Source organism: Polypterus senegalus, chromosome 10 (genome assembly GCF_016835505.1).
Source record: "Polypterus senegalus isolate Bchr_013 chromosome 10, ASM1683550v1, whole genome shotgun sequence".
Lineage (NCBI taxonomy): Eukaryota > Metazoa > Chordata > Cladistia > Polypteriformes > Polypteridae > Polypterus > Polypterus senegalus.
In genome coordinates, this window is record NC_053163.1 from 84,692,962 (window position 1) to 84,716,604 (window position 23,643).

General features: G+C 35.5%; 2 protein-coding genes across 5 annotated transcripts in view; one reads left to right on the top strand and one right to left on the bottom strand.

The window, feature by feature from the left end:
- srpx2 (sushi-repeat containing protein X-linked 2) overlaps window positions 1-23,643 on the top strand; it is a 122,505-nt gene that overhangs the window by 64,228 nt on the left and 34,634 nt on the right. The window lies entirely within an intron of this gene.
- sytl4 (synaptotagmin-like 4) overlaps window positions 1-23,643 on the bottom strand; it is a 40,334-nt gene that overhangs the window by 10,131 nt on the left and 6,560 nt on the right. For all 3 annotated transcript variants that reach the window (XM_039766050.1, XM_039766051.1, XM_039766053.1), the window contains exons 2-9: window positions 11,693-11,870; window positions 9,146-9,265; window positions 5,972-6,187; window positions 5,486-5,595; window positions 4,312-4,420; window positions 1,960-2,049; window positions 1,762-1,876; window positions 1,479-1,560 (exon numbers count right to left, since the gene is read on the bottom strand). In XM_039766050.1, the coding sequence (XP_039621984.1) occupies window positions 1,479-1,560; window positions 1,762-1,876; window positions 1,960-2,049; window positions 4,312-4,420; window positions 5,486-5,595; window positions 5,972-6,187; window positions 9,146-9,264 (841 nt within the window). In that variant the 5' untranslated portion in view covers window position 9,265; window positions 11,693-11,870. The remainder of the gene's footprint in view (window positions 1-1,478; window positions 1,561-1,761; window positions 1,877-1,959; window positions 2,050-4,311; window positions 4,421-5,485; window positions 5,596-5,971; window positions 6,188-9,145; window positions 9,266-11,692; window positions 11,871-23,643) is intronic.

Genomic DNA, 23,643 nt, shown 5'->3' on the forward strand with positions numbered 1-23,643 from the left:
AAGGAACAGAGAGGAAGAATTTAAAAAATAAAAAGTTAAAGCTCATTGATTAGCATACAGTATATTAGTAAAACGTACAGGCTTCTATTTCTTAAACCTTAGATTTCTAACAAGCTACTACTTTGTGTCACAACTTTAAACATTCATCACACCAAGAAAAAGCTGAATTAGTCACTAAAATTAAACAAACATAACTGCAATGTTTCCCATTTTTCTTTTGTTATTATAATAGCTGTAAAATTTCCATTTTAAAAAGCCCTTTCAATGTTAGCAATGTTCACTTTTGTTATCTTAGGCTCAGTCAATAAGCAGTTTTGAACATTGTATTATGTGGCTGCTGACTTGACACACAATGTCTTAAACAATGAGGCATAATGAAAAATAAATATTAAGGAAAACTTTTGCTATAACTTTAAAGTGGAAAAAGGAAGGGAAAAGTTAATCTGTGTATGGCATTCGATGACCATCTGGTCTTGCCTACAGCACTTAAATTGCATCGTATGCTGTGCTGCAAAGCATGAAGTCAGCTTCTATATGCTTAATCCAACATCCACCAGCTAAATCATTTATTAAATAGCTATAAAAATTCACAAATTGATTAATCACTGCATCAGTGTGTTTGGGCAATCATCAGTAATCACGACCATCTGAACTATTCCATTTCACTTCCTTTTTGCTATTGTCATTTTGTGAGTCTAGAAAATACTGTTTTAGTCAAGAGCTGTGTTTTCAGGTCTCTCATTAGTTAGAAGCTGCAGTTTTGTTTTTCCCGGCTTCTTTTCTGTAACTCTACATAAGTCATGTGTGTTTCATGATTTCCAGCTGCAACATGACCAAAAATGTAAAAATATTAATAATAATGATAAACAAATGGACAAACATATGGCACAAATGTATATGTAGCACCCATAATATTTAACCTACATTTGAATTTACCCTAAAATATACTGATTTTAATATGAGAATTTTTGCCTAATTTGATAGCCTGACACCTCATTCAAACAAAGTGGGCATACACCTAACAAATCGGGTCACTTTAATGTCAGTTTTCAAAGGATTTCCATATTTACTTTCTAGGCATCCCATATTTTAAGAACTACTTTCCAGGAGGAGGGCCATTATGTTGTACTTTCTTTGTTAACTTTTGACAGGAGGAGGGTAGACTGAATTTCTTGACTTGCTTCTTTGTGTGCTACTGGAAACATTGTGCACTGAAGCATAAAACATTGTGTGTCCACAGAGAGAACAATGTTACAAGGCTGTAAGACTGGAGTGAAAACATGCTACATAATGTACCTGCACAGGTAGAAATAACTTTACTGAATATTTGATGAGAATGCAGACTTTCCACAAATTATGTTGGTTGCTCACTACTACAAGGGCACTAGAGCAATGAGAAACTTTTTTTTTTGCCATATTCTTATCAGAGTACCCTCAGATGATAAATGACAAATGTCAATACATTGAAACTTTCATACCAGACAAAGCAATTGTTTTTGGATTTTTTATAAATAATGTGTCATCTGCTGCTGCTTCACTTCTTTGCTTTGAAGGAGAATCCTATGAGAAGCAGAAAGGAAAAAAAATAAGGAAAAATTAACCTTTTAAATTATGAAATAACTATCGTAAGAATTAAACCAGATATTTTCAACTGTGCTCGTTGAATTGCCAAAACACCGTCACCGTAGTTAACAATAGTAGACTACTGCTTTTGTTCACTTAAATTACAGGTGTTCTCACAGTTTCATCTCGGTAACTTACTTCTGACTTTACAGCCTGATGAGATTTTGAAGTTGTAGTGGACATTGTGAAAGCTTCTGGGCTCAAATTCATGGGTATGCTTTGAGGCACAGCAGCATCTCCCAGAGAACCTCTCCTAAATAGTAGAGGGAAAAAGTAAGGAACTAGCTTCTTTTGGGTTGAAACTATTTTATCAAACAATTAAAAGGATTCACTTGCCTCTTGAAGACCGGTGTGGATTGATGAGACTCAGCAGACTCTGTGTCACTCTTCTGTTGCTCTGCACCCTCAGAGTTCTCAAATAGTACACTGAAACAGTTTTTAAGTACAGCTTACATTTAAATCATAAAAAGTAGTTTCCTTTCCTTAACAACATACAAGTGCTATTTGGTATGACAAGAGTCATTTAATTGAGTTCGGGATTTAATTTTTCTCTCTTTTACAAAACTTAGAAGTGCTATTACAAAAGACATTTTTTCTTTTGTTTTGTTAAAAAAATGTAGGTGTTTGTATGCAGAGTGAAGATAGGGAAGTAAATTAATCTAATCTAAATGTACTTAATTTAAAATGAACAAGTGGAATATAATCATGAGGCACTTAAAAATTCCTGAACATATATATTGTGCATCATATACATGATCTTATTTTTTAAATATTTTAATAGCCATCACTGTTCACAGCTGCGAACAGCACAGTTTCAATAGCTTTTAAATACAAAGACTTAAATTACTGGCATCAAGATGTGCAACAAATAAAATGAGCTTCTTGTTCCAGAATACAGTACATTTAATTTAGGTTAAAATGAAATACAGTAGACAAATTGAGCAAGTATTACCGACAAACAGATTATTTGTCTGCAACCACTGGTTATTCAGCACTGCTGTTTGTTTTTGCAAAGAATTAACTGGAGAACAAACATCTCCCGAGTATTTTTTACATACTGAATTACTGACTGCTGTTTTTAGAGATATATTTGAAATGAATACACAAAATCTACTCCCAATTAACTATTCTTTACCAAACCTACTTAATCCATTTCACAGCTTTGGATGACAGAGAAAATCTCAGCAGCACTGGCCACAAGATGGGAACAAACCATAGACTGGTTGCTAGTCCACTGATACTCACTCACTCATCCAAGGCCAAATCAGTGTTGCCAATTAACAATTCATTGTCCCTTTACACTGACATAATTAATGAATGCATTTAAACAACATTCACAATAAATCTGTGAATATTACACCTCATACTTTCAGACTCTTATTTATGTAAGCAAATTATACCAAGAAGAAAATGTCACATTTCACTCTGTATATCGTCTAGGTCATAATTTTACACCTGGAGACTCAGCTATATTTTACTGTATATGCAATTTGATGGTGTGCAGCAAAAATGTACCTCTATATTTTACAGCTTCTTTTCTTCTATAATCTTTTGTGCACAATTCTTATAATCTGCCATTAAGTGCTATTGGCCTTGAAGCAGTCATTAAAATTAGTAATGTGGTATCTTATGAAACTGGATTGTGAGCTAGGTAATGGGCAGGGGGCAAAGAGTACAAGGAAATGAGAGGGAAAAAATGTTTAATAAATTTCTACGCTGTGGTGGCTCACCATAACTATAAAATATCTCTGTTTCTAAAACATAGAAAATGAAAAAAAAACAAACACTTTATATAGAAGACAGACATAAATGTTAATCTATCACCATATTACATCCCATGAGCAGCATACACATTCCAAATGCTCAGGCCAAATTTAGACAGTTTAATACAAGACCACAGATCTCGAGCCAGATTTCTACACCAATTCTGTTTTGGGTAGCAAGATATGATAATGTAATCTCGGCCCTTGGATTGGAGGGATTTTATGGTTAGGAGTTTGACGACTTCTGCTGACTAAATAAGGTTAACATTCATATCTAATTCAGGTTCTCAAAATTGTAAAAAAAAAAAAAAATCAAATTAGCAGAATAATTTCATTTGGTGAATTAGATACTTGACAAAAGCGATTGAAATTATTTAAGGTAATAAAGGGTAGGTCTTCATATAAAACATTGTATGAAAATGGATCAAACTACAAAGTAGTTGGAAAAGAAATCTTGAGCCTTGCTTAAAATACTGAAAAGAAGAAGTGAGAAAAAAAGTAATACTTTCAAGTCTGGATGCATGTCAGAAGTTATAGTTGCCAAAACAAGTAGGAAGGTGACAATGAGATTAGCAGTACTCCACCATATCTGATAACCAGTTCTTGACAATGGGTAAAGACATTAAGCTTACTATAGGTGGTCAAATTTCATCTTACTATCTGAAGGTGATTTAACAAACTTATGATATAATTCTCATTTCATGTGCATGGGGAAAACAGATTTAACAAGACATTAAAATGACAGATTAAAATTAAGTTACCATCCAGATTTAGAAACAGTTTCAAGTGTAATTAAATATTAAGCTTATTAAATCTCTTTATGCTAGTTTTGTATTACAAAAGAAAATATAATTTTATAAAAACTGACTTGCATTTTTTTTCCATGTTTTGCACTTTAAACTTACTGTTACTAATAACGACTTACTTCTTCGTCTTGAGTGCACGATGCTTGGGCCTAGGACTAGATGAAGCAGACTGCTTGTTTGGTGCCTGTTGCTGCAGTTGTACTTCTGTTGTGGTCTCCCTCTTATTGGCTTTTAATGTATATAAACATATAAGAGTTAAATTACAAGAAATGCTTGCTTCTGCAGCCACTAAATGTGTACAACATTGCACAACCATTTTAGAATTTCCTGAAAAAAATACATCTTTGCATAGAATTTAGATTTCTAAATACTTTGAATGGATTAGTGCCTTGCCGCCAATTCCTCTGAAGAAAATCAGTTCATTAGAAAAATAAATAATAAAATCATGTAATTATGAGATGGCAACATGATTTTAAACCATGCACACATAAATGTAATGTAACTATGTAATGTAATTACCTGCAGTGTTTCAGAATTACTCTGGAACTAGCCATTTAGTGCTATCATACTGAAATAGTTATGAGGTTTGTATCTATGAAAAACTAACATTACATTCATTCATATTTAGCATTATAATGCAACAAACTTACAGAAGATAGGCATTGTGCAGTAGTAGCATCAAAATAGTCTGTAACCGATACAATGTACTGTATATGGGTTAGCACAATCTAAGCCCAAATTAAATACTGCAGTCTTGCTATATATTTTTTGACTTATTAAAAATGATTTTCAGACCATTCAAATGAAAATATGAAATGATGAAATATAATCTAATAAACCTTTCCTTAACTTGCAAAGTATCATGGCATTTGAGAACATAAATTCTTTTCAGATTTTACCCTTTAAAAAAATATTTCTTTACCATTTTTTCATTAATCAGTCTGTAGCTGTGTTTCCATTGCAGTTATGTGCAAAATAGAAACAACACTTCTGAAAAGTCAACGCTTTACATCATGTCATATTCTCTAAAAACTAGCCTGAAAAACCAGCTCAAACGAGCGCATAAACCTTTTGTGAATTTTCAGAGCTTTTTCAAAATTCACATTTCCATTACTGTTTTTTTGTTATGCAATTCCAAATGCGCATTAAGAATGTTAATGGAAACTTGGCTTGTGTACATAGAAATTCAAAACTAAAGTATTAATGGTCATAGAACTCCTTCAACTGCTCTAACTTATTAGCTTGCCCATGTGTGATGACATATTTAAACAAAAACCTCCTTTTAATACATACGTTGAGGTTTCCTTTTCAAAGACTTCCGCACAAGATCATACCCAGAAGCATTAATGAAACGATTTATTTGCTGATCGAAAAACCAGTCACCTGTGGCTTTCTTCAGGTCTCTGTGGAACAGTAAGACAAAACACTGAGGCCTGCCAAATCCATATAGCAAACATGGTTTCAACTACTTTTTCAGATTTCAGCAGCTAATTTCTACTTAAGTGGCATTTTAAAACGTATAATAGCTAGAATGGTACAGGCTGCATATTGAAGAGAATACACTTTTGAAAGAACTTAATATCTGGCTAAGATCTGCACTATATTTTATTGCAAGAAAACCAAAAGCTCTGTGTTACAAATATTAAAGTAAAATTTCACTGTAAGGCAAATTTTTTAACAGGTCTCACATTATGTAAATACTCCTCTTTACATTAAAACATATTAGAATAAAATAGACAAAAGTCAATACAGTGGATTCATCAACACTGAAATACTTACAACTCTTTCACACAAACAGTGCATTTCCAGGAACCTTTTGGTAATGTCACACGACAGTTCTGGCACACTTGGTGGCTGCAGCTTGGGCACTGACCTGCACCAAAGCTGAATCGCCCTAGTGCATTCTGACATCTGGCACAGGCTTTCTGGCTATAGTTTCTGCTCCCACGTTTGGCACCTTTCTTTCGGATATCTTGTAGTTCCATCTTCAGCTTTCTGCAATAAAGAAGCCAGTAAAGCATGATGTAATAAAATAGGATAAAGTGACCTAAACAAATGGTGGTTTGTTAAAATGAATTTAGAATGGGAATACCTGGGACATTAAAGAAACTTCTGACAGATTTTTGTGAACAATAAAAGCATACAGCTCACACACAGACACACACACTTTTGTTTAAGATTTGCTTACATTTTACAATTATCTGAAGTGTTACCATGGAAAAAAATGTAGTTGAAATGAAGTATAGATTTTGCCACATAATTTGCCGTTGGATATACGTTTAAAAAAAAATTTTAAAAAAATACAATACTTGGACTGATACATTAAGATTGTGTGGCCTAGCATTTTTTCAATATATTGTTGCCATCCAATAAGCTACAGTGATCGAAAGCGATATTTTTCATCAAGTGTACTACTTCAGATTTTCATCTTGAAGCACAATTTCTCTTTCCACTTAGGAGATTCACTGTATTCTGTTTGGAAAAGTACACACAATAAGGATGTGTTTTAACACTAAAAAGCAATTTTATTTCTTCATCTTTTTTTTGTATGTTGTCATTGAGTTAATGTGTATATTCACCTTGGTTTATGGACCAAGGAGAGAGCCATCAAGAAAGATATATTTACAGCTGCTAAAATACTACTTTAAATATTTCTTTATTTAAGATTCTTTAGCTTATTAATAATTTGTCTTGTGTTGGAAAGATATTACATAGCATTGTACAACAGTACTGATCTTTAGATTATTATAACAGCAACAAGATCTGATTAGAAACTTAAAAATAAACACTTTTAGTCATTGATTAAAAGAAGTGATGTTTACTTATATAATTAGAGCACAGGAAAGCTAAGTAGCCTATTAGAAGCTTGTCATGTAATCTATCTGAACCTGATCCCCTTTTATTTCACAACCACTTCCTTCATTATTATACTGTATCATAATGTGCCCACAATCACAAAATGCAACACCAGGCTGGCCAACATTGTTATAACGCTGGATATTCCTTAACATGGAATTTTGTCATTTGCTGTCAATCATTACCTCTCACTTGCATGTTCATGTCCTTTCATAGAGAATGAAAACAGTATTAAAGTCACTTTTGGTTTGCGCTACAGTTTTAATGATATTTATAATATATTTATCATGAGGGGCCTTTTTACTGTAGCCATATCTTAAATTACCACATCCCAGCAGTGTCATACACAGAAATGTTTCTTTCAGATGTAGAACTAAATTATGTTTTAACTAGACAATAACGGGTGCTAGAACAGTAGTGCATAAACATTAGTAGGAACAGTCTATATTAAATGGCAAGGGACCCTGACCTCATTCTGTTTCTTGTCTTAATTTTTTTTTTGTCAAAAATATTTTTGCAAGAAGCCTAAAGTAAAATAATAATAAAAATAAAATACAAACGTATGACAAATTTCCTATTTTTTTACCTCATGAAAATTTTCTATAAAATTTCATTATAGACAACATTTCTTGTAAATATTCTGTCTGAGTTTGGCAAGAATTTGCCTTGTTCAGGACCATCTACAACCTTGACAACAACATCTGGAAATCTTCTAACTCTTGATAATACAACATATAACTGACCACGGCTGAATACTGGTTCTGGCAAGTAAATGCCAACTTTTTGTAAGGTTTGCTCTTCTGAGTCTCTCTCTTTTAGTGTTTTTCTGATGCTCATTTTCTTTTTTTTTTTTTTGTTCGTATTTTTTTTTGTCTTTCAGCCTTTCTTTTATTGATGTTTACTTGTTGAGCTGACCGTTCTTCTAGGAGATGTTACTTATATAGGACTTGATTGTCTGTGTCTTTTGTCCTACTTGACCATGTCCTTTTTTTTTTTGGGTGGCATGTTGTTAGTAGATATGTCCGTAACATTTTCTCTTACAGTAATACTGGCTTGTATGTGGCTGTTATATGCGCCAGTGTATTGTGTGCCTTTAATTTTCTCTCTCAGTAATACTGGTTTGTACGTCCGTAAAATGCCTGTAATTTTCTCTGACAGTAATACTGGCTTTGATGTCCGTAATATGACTTTAATTTTCTGTCACAACAGTGGGCAATCGGCAGAGTGTCCTCAGCAACTGATGTAATGTGTGTCATGCAGTTGATAATCGTGACTGTGCCGTCTCCTCAGCAAGTATTTTAATCTTTGCTGGCGTGTAGCTGATTATTGTACGTGTGGCGTCTCCCCAGCAACGGATTTTATGTGTGCAGCCGCGACTACCTAATCAGCAATCTCCCCAGCAATGATGTCTTTTATTTGCTTATCATGCACTGCCGCGGCAAGGCCATTCACTGTGTGCCCATCTTCCAGTGTGTGTGCTTTATTTGCTTATTATGCGCTGCCGTGGATAGGCCATTCACTGTGTGCCCAGCTTCGAGTGTGTGCGCGACCAAGGTGCTGTGTGCATGGGCGGGGCACGGCGTGATGCACGGTGTGATGTGCGTCGCGGCCCCGCGCATGCGCACTTCAGCAGAAGACACACACACACACGGACACCTGGATGCACACAGGGCTTTTATTAAAGAGGATGGCTCTGGTGTAATGTGTATTTCTTATTCATACAGTTTGAACTAATTCGTGAGTGCATAAAAAAAGGAATGCATTTTTACAATGCATCATATCATTTCAAAGAGTGGACGATGTAAACAATTACTGTGCTGTTATTACTTGCAGCCTATATATCATGAGGAACACTCATTGGTTGACCACAAAATGCAGTACGTCAAAGAACTATTGTGTTGTTTTTTTATCCAAAAACTGTGAATGAGATAACAGAAAGTAATGCATGTCTGCTAAAAATAATGATTTTTCTTCTCCCCATTCAGCTTCAATATTAAAAACAAAACATTTTTACACTGGACCAAGTGAAAGCTGAAATACGATGCAAGACGATGTTAATAGCATTAAATTGACCTCAGTAGTACAACCAGTCCTTACCGAATTCGCATTTCCTCCTTTTTACGTAACTCTTCATCTCGACGCAAAACCTCTAGGATCAGATCGTGCTCTTTGTCCGTAAGGAAGGCAAGGTTAATGAACTCAAGTCCCTGTGACATGCTATGTTTACGAAAGAAAATAGGACATTAAAAATGAAGCAAGTATAAGCACTATTCAAAATAAATCAAAGTACATTAAAAATATTTATGAACATTATTCCTGTAGCCACACACTGGCCTCTTTCCTAATGTAGGTTAAGTTTTCTGTCTCCTTTATGCAGAAAAATCTCCATAACCAGGCCTGACAGTAATATAGTAAAAACAAAAAAGAAAAATGCACATTTTTTTAAATATAAGAAGTGTGCTTCAATGATAACAAATTAGGGCAAGTTTATGATTCATTGAATGGACCTTACCTGCCTCATGGGGATTGACTAAACTAACTCCTATTCAGAAGTCTCACTTAATTAACTTTATGAAAAAGCAACAACAAAAACAAACACCTTTTCCTTATATCTCTTTTATCTTGAATGGTTCTTACCAAATCACCCAGTTACCAAATGGATCTTTACCTAATTTTACTTTCTATTTTTACATTATGTTAAAGACTACATTACCATTAATTATCACAGTTTTCAGTGGCTGTGCCAGTTTTATAGCATATATACCCCAAGTTTTTAACCTGCCTTTTCTATTACAGGATCACTTCTACCCAGAGATTAATGGGGCAGTATTTAAAGAAAGGCAGAAATTAACCCCCGTTAGGGGGAATCAGTCCAAAGCAGGGAATGCTCGCACTCAACTTGTATTATACTCTTTCAGATGTGGGAGGAAGCCCCAGTATCTGGAGAAAACCTACGTAGACACAAATTCAGTGTGTAAACTTTACACAAAAGCAGCTGAGGCAGGAATCAAACGTAGCAACCCAAACTGGTAAGCACCGAGTCCTATGTACTGCACTAATATACCACTACTGTTGATCTAAAGAAAGAGGGACACACAAATTTAACTTATTGTTTCTAAACAAATGACAAATGGCCTAGAAAAGGACTATTTATATGATTTGTGTGGATTTTCCATTGATAATGAAAAATGAAAATATTTTAAAATGTTAATCTCAATTTTTAAATGTTATAACATAGTATGCATACACAGACACATATTTTTATTACCTGTCAGTCACTTACAGTGCTGTGACAAAGTAAAGTTAACATTAGTAAACATGGAATAGTGTTCCTCATTTCAAGGTTACCAGTACAAAAATAAGACCCTGTCCAGCATATAAAACAGAAAGACCACCCTTTGCATTTACTTGAAACAATAATAAGCAGCTCAAATATGTGTTTGGGTGGAAAATTTCTGCCAGTCTGTAGTGATGTAAAATGAACAAAACTGAAGGACCTTGGTTTGCTAGCGGTCATCTTGATGCAGTATAAAGACTTATGGAACAGAGGAGTCTAAATTGGAAATAATTTTCTTATAATCTCAAATGGCACATTTCTTCTCTTAAACCAAAAACCTACTTTGAAAGCAATAAACTCATACCAATTGTAAAGTATGCACTTCTGTGATGGAATTAGCCATAAAAAACACAATATTCCACTTCAGAAAAGAAAAAAGAATTATTCAGTGATCAAACACTGTGGGGTGCTAGAATAACCACTGGACAATTAAACCAAAATCCCCACCTCTGATACACTGTGTGACCTTGAGCATGTCATTTAACCAGAAAGTGCGCCAAAACCTAAAAAACTGAATGTGACTGAACTATAGCCTCATCTTGCAGGTCACCTTGGATAAAGGCATCAGCCAAACACTGTAAAATGAATGCAATTAAAGATACTGTAGCTGAACTAGAGAAAAAGACCTTCCAACAGGATATCGATTTAAAACAAATGGGCAATCTAATAAATCAAAACACTATAAAACATTTTCAGACCCACTAAATGGGATTCATCGTGGCAGGATAACAGAGTCAATCTTGGACTCAAAGCAGACATCAGCCCTAGAATGCTTGCCCGTCTTGAGCACGGATTACTTATACACAAAGCCACATTGACCCAAACTTTTTAAGGGACGCAAAAACAAAACTGGAGTACCTGAAGGGAAACTAATGCAGACACAGGGACAATGTGTACACCGTAAATGGAACTAGACAAGAGACTTGAAAATCAGGACATTGGGTCCACAAGGCAGCACAAACTATTACATCAATGTACCATACTTAATCCAAAACAAAACAAAGAGAGACAAGAGTTCTGAAAAGATCAAATTAAAGACTAAAGTAAATCCAACTGAAATGTTGTGAAAAGACATGAAGCAGAATGTAAGTGTAAGAAGCATAGCGCAATTAATGTAGTTCTGTAACATGAAGTGGGCAAAGTCCCCCTGCTAGACTGTTATCATAAATGTTTTTAAAAAAATTAAACCTGTCAAAGAAAACTGTGTATTACCTGTCAGAGAAGCACATTTCATCTTCACAGGAAGATGCATTTGTTTAATTTTTTTGATAATAAAAAGGGGAAAATAATACTACTTTTAAACCAACCTGGAAATCTGTGAAATGCCACGTCAAAGAAAAAGAAAAGGACTGCAGTGGATGTTCCTTCTCATTCAGTCACTACAGGCAGCTGAAGTGTCAGTTCTAAAGGAATCTTGAACAGGCCGAGTCGTCAGTGCCATCTGATGAATCTCTGATTTTCATTCCTTGCTTGGGTACCTGTTTTCTTATAGGAAATAAACAAAAATCCAGAAACAGCCATTAATTTGACTCTTTACAAAGTTACATGAAACAGCTCTTAGGTAAGAGGGAATGTCAAAGAAAATGAAAAGCACTCATGACCTTGCCCCACATTATTATCTTTTGTATCTCTCTACCGAAACTCATTTTTTCTACGTTTTGAAGGAAAAAATAAATACAAGTCAGCCTTGTATCCCTTTGTGGGTGTTGGCTAATGTTTGCCTTTAGAATTACTTCACAAATGTGAACTTTAAAAATCACTTCAAATAAATAGGACAGCACATTTCTTTGAAACTTCTGTAAACACATCAGCTGCAGCAGTAAAAGCAGTCTGCTTTGAGCGGACTCATGTCAGTTCCTGAATGAGCTGAAATATTAATATAGAATGAAATGACTTATAACTGGGAGTTTCCAAAATTAAGATTAAGCTAGACTAAAAGTTGAACACCCTCAGCACACAGCCTCTGTGCCAATATAGGCAGCTGGAATCAGATAAGCACAACTTGAAAACCAGCTGAAGATAAAAGATTATTTAAAACATATGCTGTACTGCAAGAGTCAAGATTTCCATTGCTTGATTTTGCAAATACTTAATATATTAATCTGTTGATTTTTTTTTTTGTTTTACCTGTCTATACCATATTGTTACAGACACAAACTCCCTCTTCAATGTAAGTATGATTTTAAATGAAGCTGAGAAGCATAACAATAACATATTTTTCAAAGTCATTTAGGCTGATTCAAAATTAAGTGGCAAATCATGTACTCTAAAATATTTGAAAAAAACAAGAAAGCACTGCAACAGAATCAATGAAATAGACCAATTGGTTGCCTGTACTGAGTTTGCATATTCTCCTTGTGTTTGAGTTTTCCTCGTCCTACTCCAGTTTGCCTGCCACATCCCAAAAGTAGGAGAGTCCTAAACTGGCCCAGTGTGAATGACTGTGGGCATGGGCAAGAGTGCACATTGTTACACGTAAACAGTTTATACCTTGCAATTCATACAGTATATAAAACTGGATTAAGCAGGTCCAAAAATGGTAAAATGGATGGATTATAAAAATTGTAGACTACTGAATGTAAAATTAAGTGATATTATACTCAATAGTGAGACTGAATCTGTTAATTCTGTTAAAAATACTACAAAAAGGCCATATTAGCACTAGAAACTACCTTGAAAAAGAAGATGACTAAGGGAAATGAATTACTTTGGTCTTAACATGTGAGCACCTAATTAGAATTTTTAAAATTCTGAGAGACACCCATAAAGTTGTTCCAGTGGAGTTCTCTCAGCACTAAGTGCTTTAATCAAACATCTTGATTAGATATTAAAACATCTTAGCTGTCATCTAGTTAAACATGCTTTGGAAACTAAATAGAACCCTCTGCACTATAAATGTCTGCCATATAAGTCTGCCTTCTTGTGACACCCACCTCTCAGATAATTTCTATAAAATATCTATTAGAAATGTGTACTGTGTGTATACATTTACTCATTCATACATTTGCTAAACCTGCTTAATCCAGTTTCAACATCTTATGGAACTGATTTTTTTGAAAACATACCAAATCAATGAACTATCAATCTTTTACATTTTTATGACAATCAAATGATGAAAAAAAGTAAGGATTTAAAAATCCAGCTATTTCAAATCACACTAAGCACACATTATCTTGAATAGGTTTTTTTTGATGGTCCATTTATTATAGTAATTGAAGCTTAAATTGCATCAAGACCAGACTTAAGCTGGACTCCGTTGACACAGTTCTACCTTGTAGTTGTAGTAGCTACCTAAAACACTCTTAATCTAAGTGACATTTTGAACTCTGCACAGTTTGCCAGAAATATCAACAAACAAGAAGACTGCCATAGCAACGGAAATAAAATGTTTGTTAATGAATGTCAAGATTGAACAATCTAGTACTTATCATATAACAGGCAAACTGCTTGTTACATAAGTAACTATAAAACAAAACATATTTTCATACAAGAAGGCACCGTGATGAGGAACCACCAACCATGTCCACTGCCCAGAATAGCCAGATTCTCTATTTAACATGATAAATGGAGATCAAGGGGACACACAATCCAAATGACATTTCGGCTATCTGCTACTTTAACACATAAAGTGGATTTGCCAAAAAATAACCAGAAACATGTAAATCAAAATCTAAAGTAACCAAAAGCTTGACACATATTGTGGTGATTTGTATTCACATATTTGGTAGCACAATTAATGGCCTTAAAGTAATGAGGAAACCTGGAACAAACGTAAAAGACATTCTCATCCAAATGCAAGCTTTCAACATAAATAAATCTGAGCAGTTTAACATTGTTGGAAAAATAATTAATTTTCACTTCTATCAGCATAGATTTTTTTTCTCTGGTTCTATGATATAAATCCCTGTGAGTTCATGAATGAATGTGGTATTTGTGAGGACCCTGAACTGCATTAAATATAAATGACAGATGGACAGGTGCAACCTTAACCATTAAAAACCTAGACATAATAAAATGGGCTGGTTTACAAAACATTTTAACAGAAGATCTGAATGTGAGGTGTGTAAGTGCGAAATTTGTTCCAAGCATTTTGACGGTCAAACAAGACCAACAGTGTTTGTAAATTTCATGCCGGCTCAGATTCCAGCTTTTTATGAAATGTCATCACGGGAGATGAAACTTGTTTCTATGGTTATGATCCTGAGACCAAGGTACTGAGTTCTCAATGGAAATCGCCTAGTTCTCCTTGTGCAAAAAAAAAGCGCGTCAATCAAGATCCAACATCAAGGTGATGGAATTGTGCGAGCCTAGTTTGTACCCAGGAACACTACGGTGAACTATGAATATTATAAAGGCCTATTAGAGTACATAAAAAAAAAAAAACGATGTGCTTAGAAAACGACCTGAGAAATGGACAAATCCATCATGACAATGCTCCATGTCACACATCGCTTCTGGTATGTCAATTTCTGTCCAATTAAAACATTATAGTGTGTCCTCATCCATCTCATTCACCTGATCGGTCACTGTGCAACTTCTGGCAATTCTCCAAAGTCAAAATGACCATGAAAGGTAAATGTTTTGAAGTGATTCAGGACTGCAACAGTGCAACTAAAGACACTCATGAAAGAGGACTTCCAGAATTGCTTCAGAAAGTGGCAAGGGCGATGGGATAAGTTTGTTTGAAGCGAAGGGAAGTATTTTAAGGCAATGTGTCTTTTATTCTAATCATTTTTTTTATTTAAACATTCACCATATTTTTTTGATCACACCTCATCCACATAGATACTGAACTATTTGGAATTCAGACTCTGAAACTGTGAGCACTTCACCTCCATGCTTCCCTAAAATGTGCATTTTCTTAATATTGAATACACTAGATTATTAAAATAAAATCTAATAAAAACAACTTTGAACCATGAAATGATGACATTTCAGTCCATTTAGCCATGTTTCTTCTTAACCTATTCATTTTTACCTAAAAAACCAAGCCTGTACACTTTTTGGAGGTTTTTAAAAGAGATCCAATGCACAAGAACGTCTAAGTGTTTGGCATATGTTGTTTTTTATTCATCGACTTCTGCTGCAAATTTTTGCCACATTGGTTAACATAAAAATATTTTGACTTCAGTCTAGCCTGCTACCCTACGAGTGTGCTAATTTTTTTCATTGTTTTGAGATGGCGCCACTTCTAGTTTGGAGAGTTGAAATCTGAAACTTGAGTTGTGCTGCTTTCTCTACAACATTCATCCAAAGCAATTTTATTATGTATTTTGTATTTGGATAGTAAAAAGGACAAAGACATGTCGGTAACAATTTTAAAGCCAAGTTCAAGGTAATTTAATATAACTATAAAGACATAAATTGCAACTTACTTTCAAAAAACTAGCCACAGTTTACTACAAATAACATTTAAGTTAAAAATATATAACACATTTTTAAGGTAATCTCTAGCAATTTACAGTTGCCAACTAGGTTAAACTTCATGTTTTCTGAATGTGTTTTTTCAATAAGGTTTGAAAATTGATGTATAGATTAACTTTGTTACTATTGAGAAGAAGAACAAGGCTACTGCTTGCACATTCTCCAATTACAAGATTTTCCATTACTCACACATATATGAGTTAGGTTAAATGGGATTAAAAACTAAACATTTAGGAGTGTACCCTGTGATAAAACTTGCACCCCCATCCAGAGTTGGTTCCTACTCTGAAAATGATGGGATAGAATCAAACATAAGACTGAATAAAGTGAGTACAGTAAGTGGATGAATGAACAGACAAATAAGCTTCCATTAAATACTGACTCATCTACAGATTAAACTAAAAAGTGTTATTAAAAGTAAATTTAGAAAGAAGAATGGACAGAATTATTGTTTACTTAGCATTTGTGTGTATTCAATCCAAATTACAAATGTAAGTGATACATTTATTATAGATTGTAATACAAACCCCTGAGATCAGTTTTTGAGTGAATATGCTGCATTAACCGGTAACTTAGTTTGCCCCATATTTTCCATTAAATTTGCAGTGCAGCTGGCTTAGACAAACATTTTCTTCCCAGCACCTCATAATCCTTTGTGAGGACACTGAGACATCATAAAGCTGTAGCAGCCAATGTGTAGAACTTTCATGCATACTATAAGATTGTTGTGGAGCTGCTTTGGGCAAGTATGTATATATCTATGTTCCATATTGTATGTGTAAAAAATAAATAAATAAATAAAAATACTTGCAATATTTTCTTTTTTGGGGTTCATTTCTTGACCATAATGAGAATATTCTGAGAATTGCTACTAAATATATAACACTGATTCTTGGCAGTGCTAATTCGCATGCATAATTAGCCATGCGCTGGACCAAAACAAGTCCTAAAGGAGCCCTCCCTCTCCCATTAAAGAAAACACATGTAACCCTTTGAAGAAATAATAGCAACAAAATATTTATTACGGTTTACTTCTGTCTTTTAATGGACGAAGAAAAAAGTACAAAGCATTTGCAAAGAGATGGTAACAAAAGACCTTACAGTTGCACCCATTTCCTTCACTTCAAACAATAGAACTAGCCAGTCTCATGCGACTGCTTAGATGCACTAATGTATGCCCCAAGAGCAATATATTATATATATATATATATATATATATTTTTTTTACTTATGCCATTTGTTTAATTTTGCTTGTGGCTATCATTCCATTAGGGTCTGTTGTTTGAAGCATGGTGGTGGTGTGGTTGGCACTGCTGCCTCACAGCTCAGATCACATTTTTGGCCACAATAATCAGTCCAGCACATTAGGTAGATGCTTACTTAGCCCACAGGGACAATTAAAACACCATTGCACCATTACAAGCCATTCAAAACTAGTTCAGTTCCTCCTTCCCCAGTGATTTTAATGCATTTCACTGAGTTCTCACTGAAGTCACAGAGAAACAAACTCCAATGGGTTCTCTCATCGCTAATGAGCAGTAATCACAAGCAAATATAAAAATGCCAACTTCAAGAGTCGCCACACACAGTAAATTAGAACCATTAGAAGTTTAAATTAGCAAAAATGAAAATGCTCCTGTTTTACAACAGAGATCAAATCCACCAGCCTGAGTTTTAAATACTGCATTGTGAGTGGAATTCACACATTCAACCTAAGCCTTCTTTTCTCAGAGACTACCTGCTGCATATCCAAGATAAGTAATATAAATTGTGGGGTGTCAGCATATGCACAAGTGGACTTTGTGATGATCTGACTTCCAGTTCAGAGATGGTTCCTATCTTGTGCCAGATATAGCCACAGTATAGGTTTCACGACTACCACCCTCCAATGACTGATGAGCAAGTTTTACTTTTATTTGGTTTCATAACTTTGCATTTTCCATTCCTACTAGATGAATTCTTAAAGCAAAATGCACTTTAGCACACACATATACAGTATTTTATATATATATATATATATATATATATATATATATATATATATTGTGGTGGATGGCCGGCTTCAAGTTCCGGTCCTCACCCCCAGGCCTCCAGGAGGAGCTCTCCCGACAGTGTGGACGGGCCCCGAATTCCAGTAGGGCCTTATGGACTTTGTAGTCTTTACGCACGGCCCTGCTGGATACCGTGGGGGCCACTGGGAGTCGCTGTAGGAGGGACCCGTGGACTCGTATGTGCCCTATACCCCGGAAGTGCTTCACAATCCCAGGACAGGAAGAGACATCGTGCTTCCGGGATGAAGTTATGGATTGTTTATCCTGACCCGGAAGGAATAAGGACTTGTGGACTGTTGGACAGGAACACCTCCGGGTCAGGGGATATAAAAGGACACAGAGGAAACCCAGATGCTGAGCTGAGCTGAGTGGTAGGAGGGCAACGCGTCTGGGAGTTGGAGGATTGATTTATTGTATTTGTTATTGATTATTTATGAGTAGTGTGGAGTGGTGGGTGCTTAGTGCACATTATTATAATAAAAATAATTATTGTAGCACTTTTAACTGGTGTTTGGCATGGTACCTGAGGGTTCAAGGGAGCGCTAGCACCCCCTACTGCTACACAATATATATATATATATATATATATATAGATGGCAGCTGTACCTTGCACTCCTGCAGGGCTTCATGGGAGATGGAGTCCGATGCAGTCCTGTTGGGATCATGGGGTGCTGCAGCTGTTACTGAGCCCGTGTGGGCAGTTCTTCCACCACACCTAGGACTGTGTTGTGGGCTTGTGGGGACAGGGAAGACGCCCCACACAAGTGAAGAAAAAAAATTAAAAAACATCTTTGTCTTTATAAGTGTGCTTCTGGTGTGTGTCGGGTTGGGTGGTGGCATGCCCCACAGAGTTGTTATCACACACACACACACACGCTAAAACCACCCTCACGCATATTTTGTGCTGCCATGAACTGATCAAGAAATCACAACTAAGTACACAGATTTTTAGGAAAAGACTGAATGGGGAAAAAAGTAAAGCTGTGGGATCCAGTGGATTTTGCTGAGTAAACAGGTTGCTTCTGCTAATGTACTCAATTTATTCACAAACAGAATGTTTTTAACATTCTTTCAAACAAGTGGGCTATTTCTATGCCTTTGATGACAATTTTAAAACATTGTCTATTGATGGGCTGTGTTTAAGAGAACTGTCAGGGTCACACAGATACAATATTATCTGTTGACAAGATCACATTAGCAAATCTCTGGGCTGCAGTGTTAAAAAGAGATAAATCTGAAAATCTTAGTAAAAACGAACCGCCTTCCATTGTACTATAAATTCTTGTTCTGAAGTTCAAAATCAAGAATTACCACATTCCTGGATCTTTAAACAGGCAGACATTACAGACTTTCAGCTAAAATTCATTATTGTTCTGCATAGCAGGTTTTACTAGGAAGTGATTCATCAACGCTTTTTATTATTGTATTGTTAATCTTTCGATTAGCACATCTCAATCTTCTGTTAAGACATGCAGGGACTCATTTTAGAAGAACTGATCACTTCACAGACAAATAGGGTATGACCAGTTCTGTAGCAAACTGCCCAAGCAGAGGAAGTGAGAATGTTTCCACAAAGATAAAGGTTTTATTTTTAATTCGGTGGCAGATTATGAAGAGAGGCACAAATGTGTGGCAACAATGAATATTATGCTGGAAATCTTTCATTTGTTAACTTCCCAGTGGGACATGTTTTACAAATGGCTCAGGACCAATATTGTGAACTAAAGTGCCTAGGGGCTATTTTATTCATGTTCTTTCAACTAGCAACAAACACATATTTTGAAAGACACAGCAGTAAGTGCTGGCACTGGACAAATTCAGCATCCTGGGTTTAAATCCTACTTCCAGATGTTGACTGTGTGGGGTATGCATGCTCTCCCCATTTCCATTTGGGTTTTCCCTCTACACCTCCAAAGACATGCATGTTAGAGTAAATGGCAATTCTAAGTTGATCCTGTGTGGGTATGTACATCTGTGGGCCCTATGGTGGGCTACTGCTCAGTCTAGGGTTGGCTCCTGCCTTGTGTCCTGTACTGATGGTATATGCTTTGGGTTCCCATGGTCCTGACCTAGATTAAACAGGCTTAAGAATACAGTATTATTTTATGTTAAATGCAATTAACTTAATTTTAAGTGTTTAATGGGATAAAAACTCATTTTAAAATGCAATCCCAGATAAAAACTAAGAGACAGAAACAGGTACAGTATATACTTTTTAGCACATGTATACGTAGGGAAGCTAGTTCCTACCAATCTTTGTGTGTATGGCATAGTAGCAAAAAAACACAAGAAATGGGAGAATATGGTGGGACAAGGGACAACACTGCTGTCTTACAGATCCAATAACCGAGTTTGAATTCTGTAGTCATTGCCTACTTATTCTTCCCTTGCCTGTGTAACACTGTACTATTAATTTTATTGACCTGCCCCAATATTCATAATACAATGTGGCTAATTTTATATTGTGGATGTTATTGTTACAAATCCTGCATCCCAGTAACAAAGAATTAAAAATAAATAAATAAACCCACATAACTTGCTTGGTCATACGCATCCGAAGTATCCGCAGCTAAAATCAAAGACAAATGAGTGTAATGGTATTTGTACTTCGTTCTCTCAGGAGTAAAAATATCCAAAAAATAAGCCACATCATTTTCTGGTTACTGATAAAAATGAGACAGCTTTACAGCTAATGTTGCCCTGCATCAACACCATATTCTATCAATTAAGAATCCATTGAAATACTGCCTGAAATTTGTGGTGTATTCTCATGGTTCTATAGTTGGCCCAGAGCTCCTTAGTATCTACATGTTTGTTTCAAGTGGCACTCTTGACACCCATGTAAAAATGTTTACTTAAAGGACCAACCAGATCAAATCTACCAAAATATACAATACTGCACCCATTGCCATGGTAACAAAATGGAGATATAACATGGTCGGACAATGTTACACTTTTCAAGGTCAAATTTTCATTATGAAAAAATGTAATCTCACATTAGCTGAGGCCTGAGACCACTCTGATCTGTCACTGAGTGAAACAATGCAATGACATGTACATAGTGATAACTACAGGCATACTGTAAATCAAGGCAAAGCTCCTAAGCCTTTAAAGTCTGTTGGCAGTGCCAGCATTGCATCACTGGATAAGAGACATCTATCCATCATTCCAGTTTATCTAGAGGAGTGTCACAGAGAAGCTGGAACCTATCCCAGCAAGTATCAATCACAAGGTAGGAGCAATCCCTGGACAGGACACCAGCCCATCACAGGGTGAATACACATACACACACACCACTTAGCATCACCAAGCCACCTAAGTACTTTATTTTCACACAGTGTAATATACATCGGAATTTCTGGATTGGTTACAATAATGTGCTTTAAGCTGCCTCTATTGATTTTGATTGATGTAACATTAACAAGACACAAAGAAAGATTTGGGTTGATGTTAGTACACTGAATGCTAACTAAAAGCAACCTAATCTAACTTAATGGTCTAATGTTATACTCATAAACTGATAACACTCAGCTCAACATGAAAAACAAAAACCACCTGGCTTTTACAGCAGCCATAGTCAGGCTTACCACCAGTTTCAAAAACGTTATTTATGAATAATTTATTCAACTAACAGAGATTAAAAACAGAAGAGGTTTAGTGCAGAATCATAAGTAGAAGTGAAGAAGGTCAACTCATGTCTTCCTCTCCTCCATGTCAAAATACTGGTGTTGCACTTAACAGTTATCTGAATTGGGAGACTCACATACAGTCGAGACTCCATACTAAGACTAAAGTAACAATGCCAGAGTCTGGCATGAGCTCTCCTTGATTAACGCTGAAGTCAGCCGCACATTTATCACCTTGTCTGGAGTACAGCAGTTATTTCACTAGTGGTCCTCCTCTGAGACAGCTGCTAGGATCTGCACTTTAACCTAACACTGTGGGAGAACTTCATCTCACTTGTCTCAACTACACCATTTTCCTGTCTAATTCAGGATTCTTTTATAAAACTCTGCAATTAACATACTAAGCAATTATTAATAATAATCTACAATAGCCATCCATATTCCTTACAACATCAACCTATGGGATCAACGGACACTGGCTTTATAGCCATTCCAAACGTCTGCAACAAAACATAAACTGGATGTTTTTTTACTTGTTACCCTATAGAACCATCTTCCTATGGTAGATCTGTGGAAGGTTCCATCAGTTGTAACGCAAATTAATGCTGAAGTCCACACTCCCTGAGGTACTTGTCTATTTACATGCAGGAAAGGTATATGATGAAGAGGAACGGGACTCCTTACGTTTTATGCTTCACAAATTCAAATTTGGTATCCAGTCAACCATTATATTTAGGAATCCGTTTGATGATATTTTGCATGGCACTAAATAAACAAGTCAAACTCCAGCTACTTCTGCTAACATTATGCATGGCTAACTCAGAGGGGAGGTGCTTTGTCCACATTTTCCTTTGTAAAAAGGAGTGGTGAACGATGATCACATTGTAAAGCACACATGCTGCCTGCCACCAAGGTACTACTATTTAGAAAATATCATCTGCCACTGTTTTTTTTTTTTTGATATTGTATTTAGAATTTCAATGTCATGGACTAATTTTCAATGCATGTGCAATTCAAAGCCATCTCTACCTATATGTCTTCCACAAAGATTATTCACTTCATCATTGTTTTAGTAACTAGCATGGTATTGTATCTTCTAAATATCTGTATAGGCTTTCTAGGACGAAAAAGTACATTTTAGCAGGGAATTACAATGTGTTCTCTGGCATATAATTTGCATTTTGTTGTGACTGTTACAACAGACTCTTAGCTTTGCACCAAGCACATTAGGCAGGATTCTATACTTAAATCATTACTATATACACACACACACACACACACACACACACACACACACACACACACACACACACACACACACATTTAAAGACCACAGTTAACATCATATATTCTTTTATTTGGAATTAGAAACAACTTCACTGCTTTAGAGATCTAAGATGAGGAGCTTAGATATTACCAAAACTGAAACCTTATGAATGAAGGATAATTAGTTGATCTACATGATTCTGGAGAAAGTCACATTTTATCTCAAACTACACTATCAAGACATAGAACTGAAAATGAGTCCAGTGTCACTTCTTCTTTGCATACTGCTTTAGGTACGTTTCAACATGCAGCAAGTTAAATCAAACATTCACTGCTTCCGTTCACTTAAAATTAGATTTTAGTGTAGACAACGGTTGAACTCACCCCTTACTGACTATTACAGCATTGAAAATAAACCAACACTGACATATTTCTACTAGAACTTCTATAACAGTTACAGAATTGAGAGACTACAAATCTTTTAAATGGATTATACATTGGCATTGTTTAAACACTCCCAGATCAGTATTAAAGATATTTGCGTTTTAGAACCATTCTTCCAGCATCAGCTCTTTACAATGTTCTATACAATGCATTACTGGCTCATTGAATTCTTGTATTTGTATACTGCACTAATCTGTTCTTGATAGGCCTCATCCTATGCGTCTAGCAGTTCTTCATTGTTGCTAAGACCTGTACTGCTTTTAACTTTTTTTATGTACTTAAACAGATGTTTCAGTTTAATAATTTAGTGTAATCTTATTTGTGCCTTAAAATACCTTGTTATAGTGTACAAATGATGATGATCCAAGCAGTCACTAACTAAGCACTTAACAAAATGTTTGCTTTATGTGTCGACCATTATCCCCCAGGAGTCTGCTCCCCACTCAG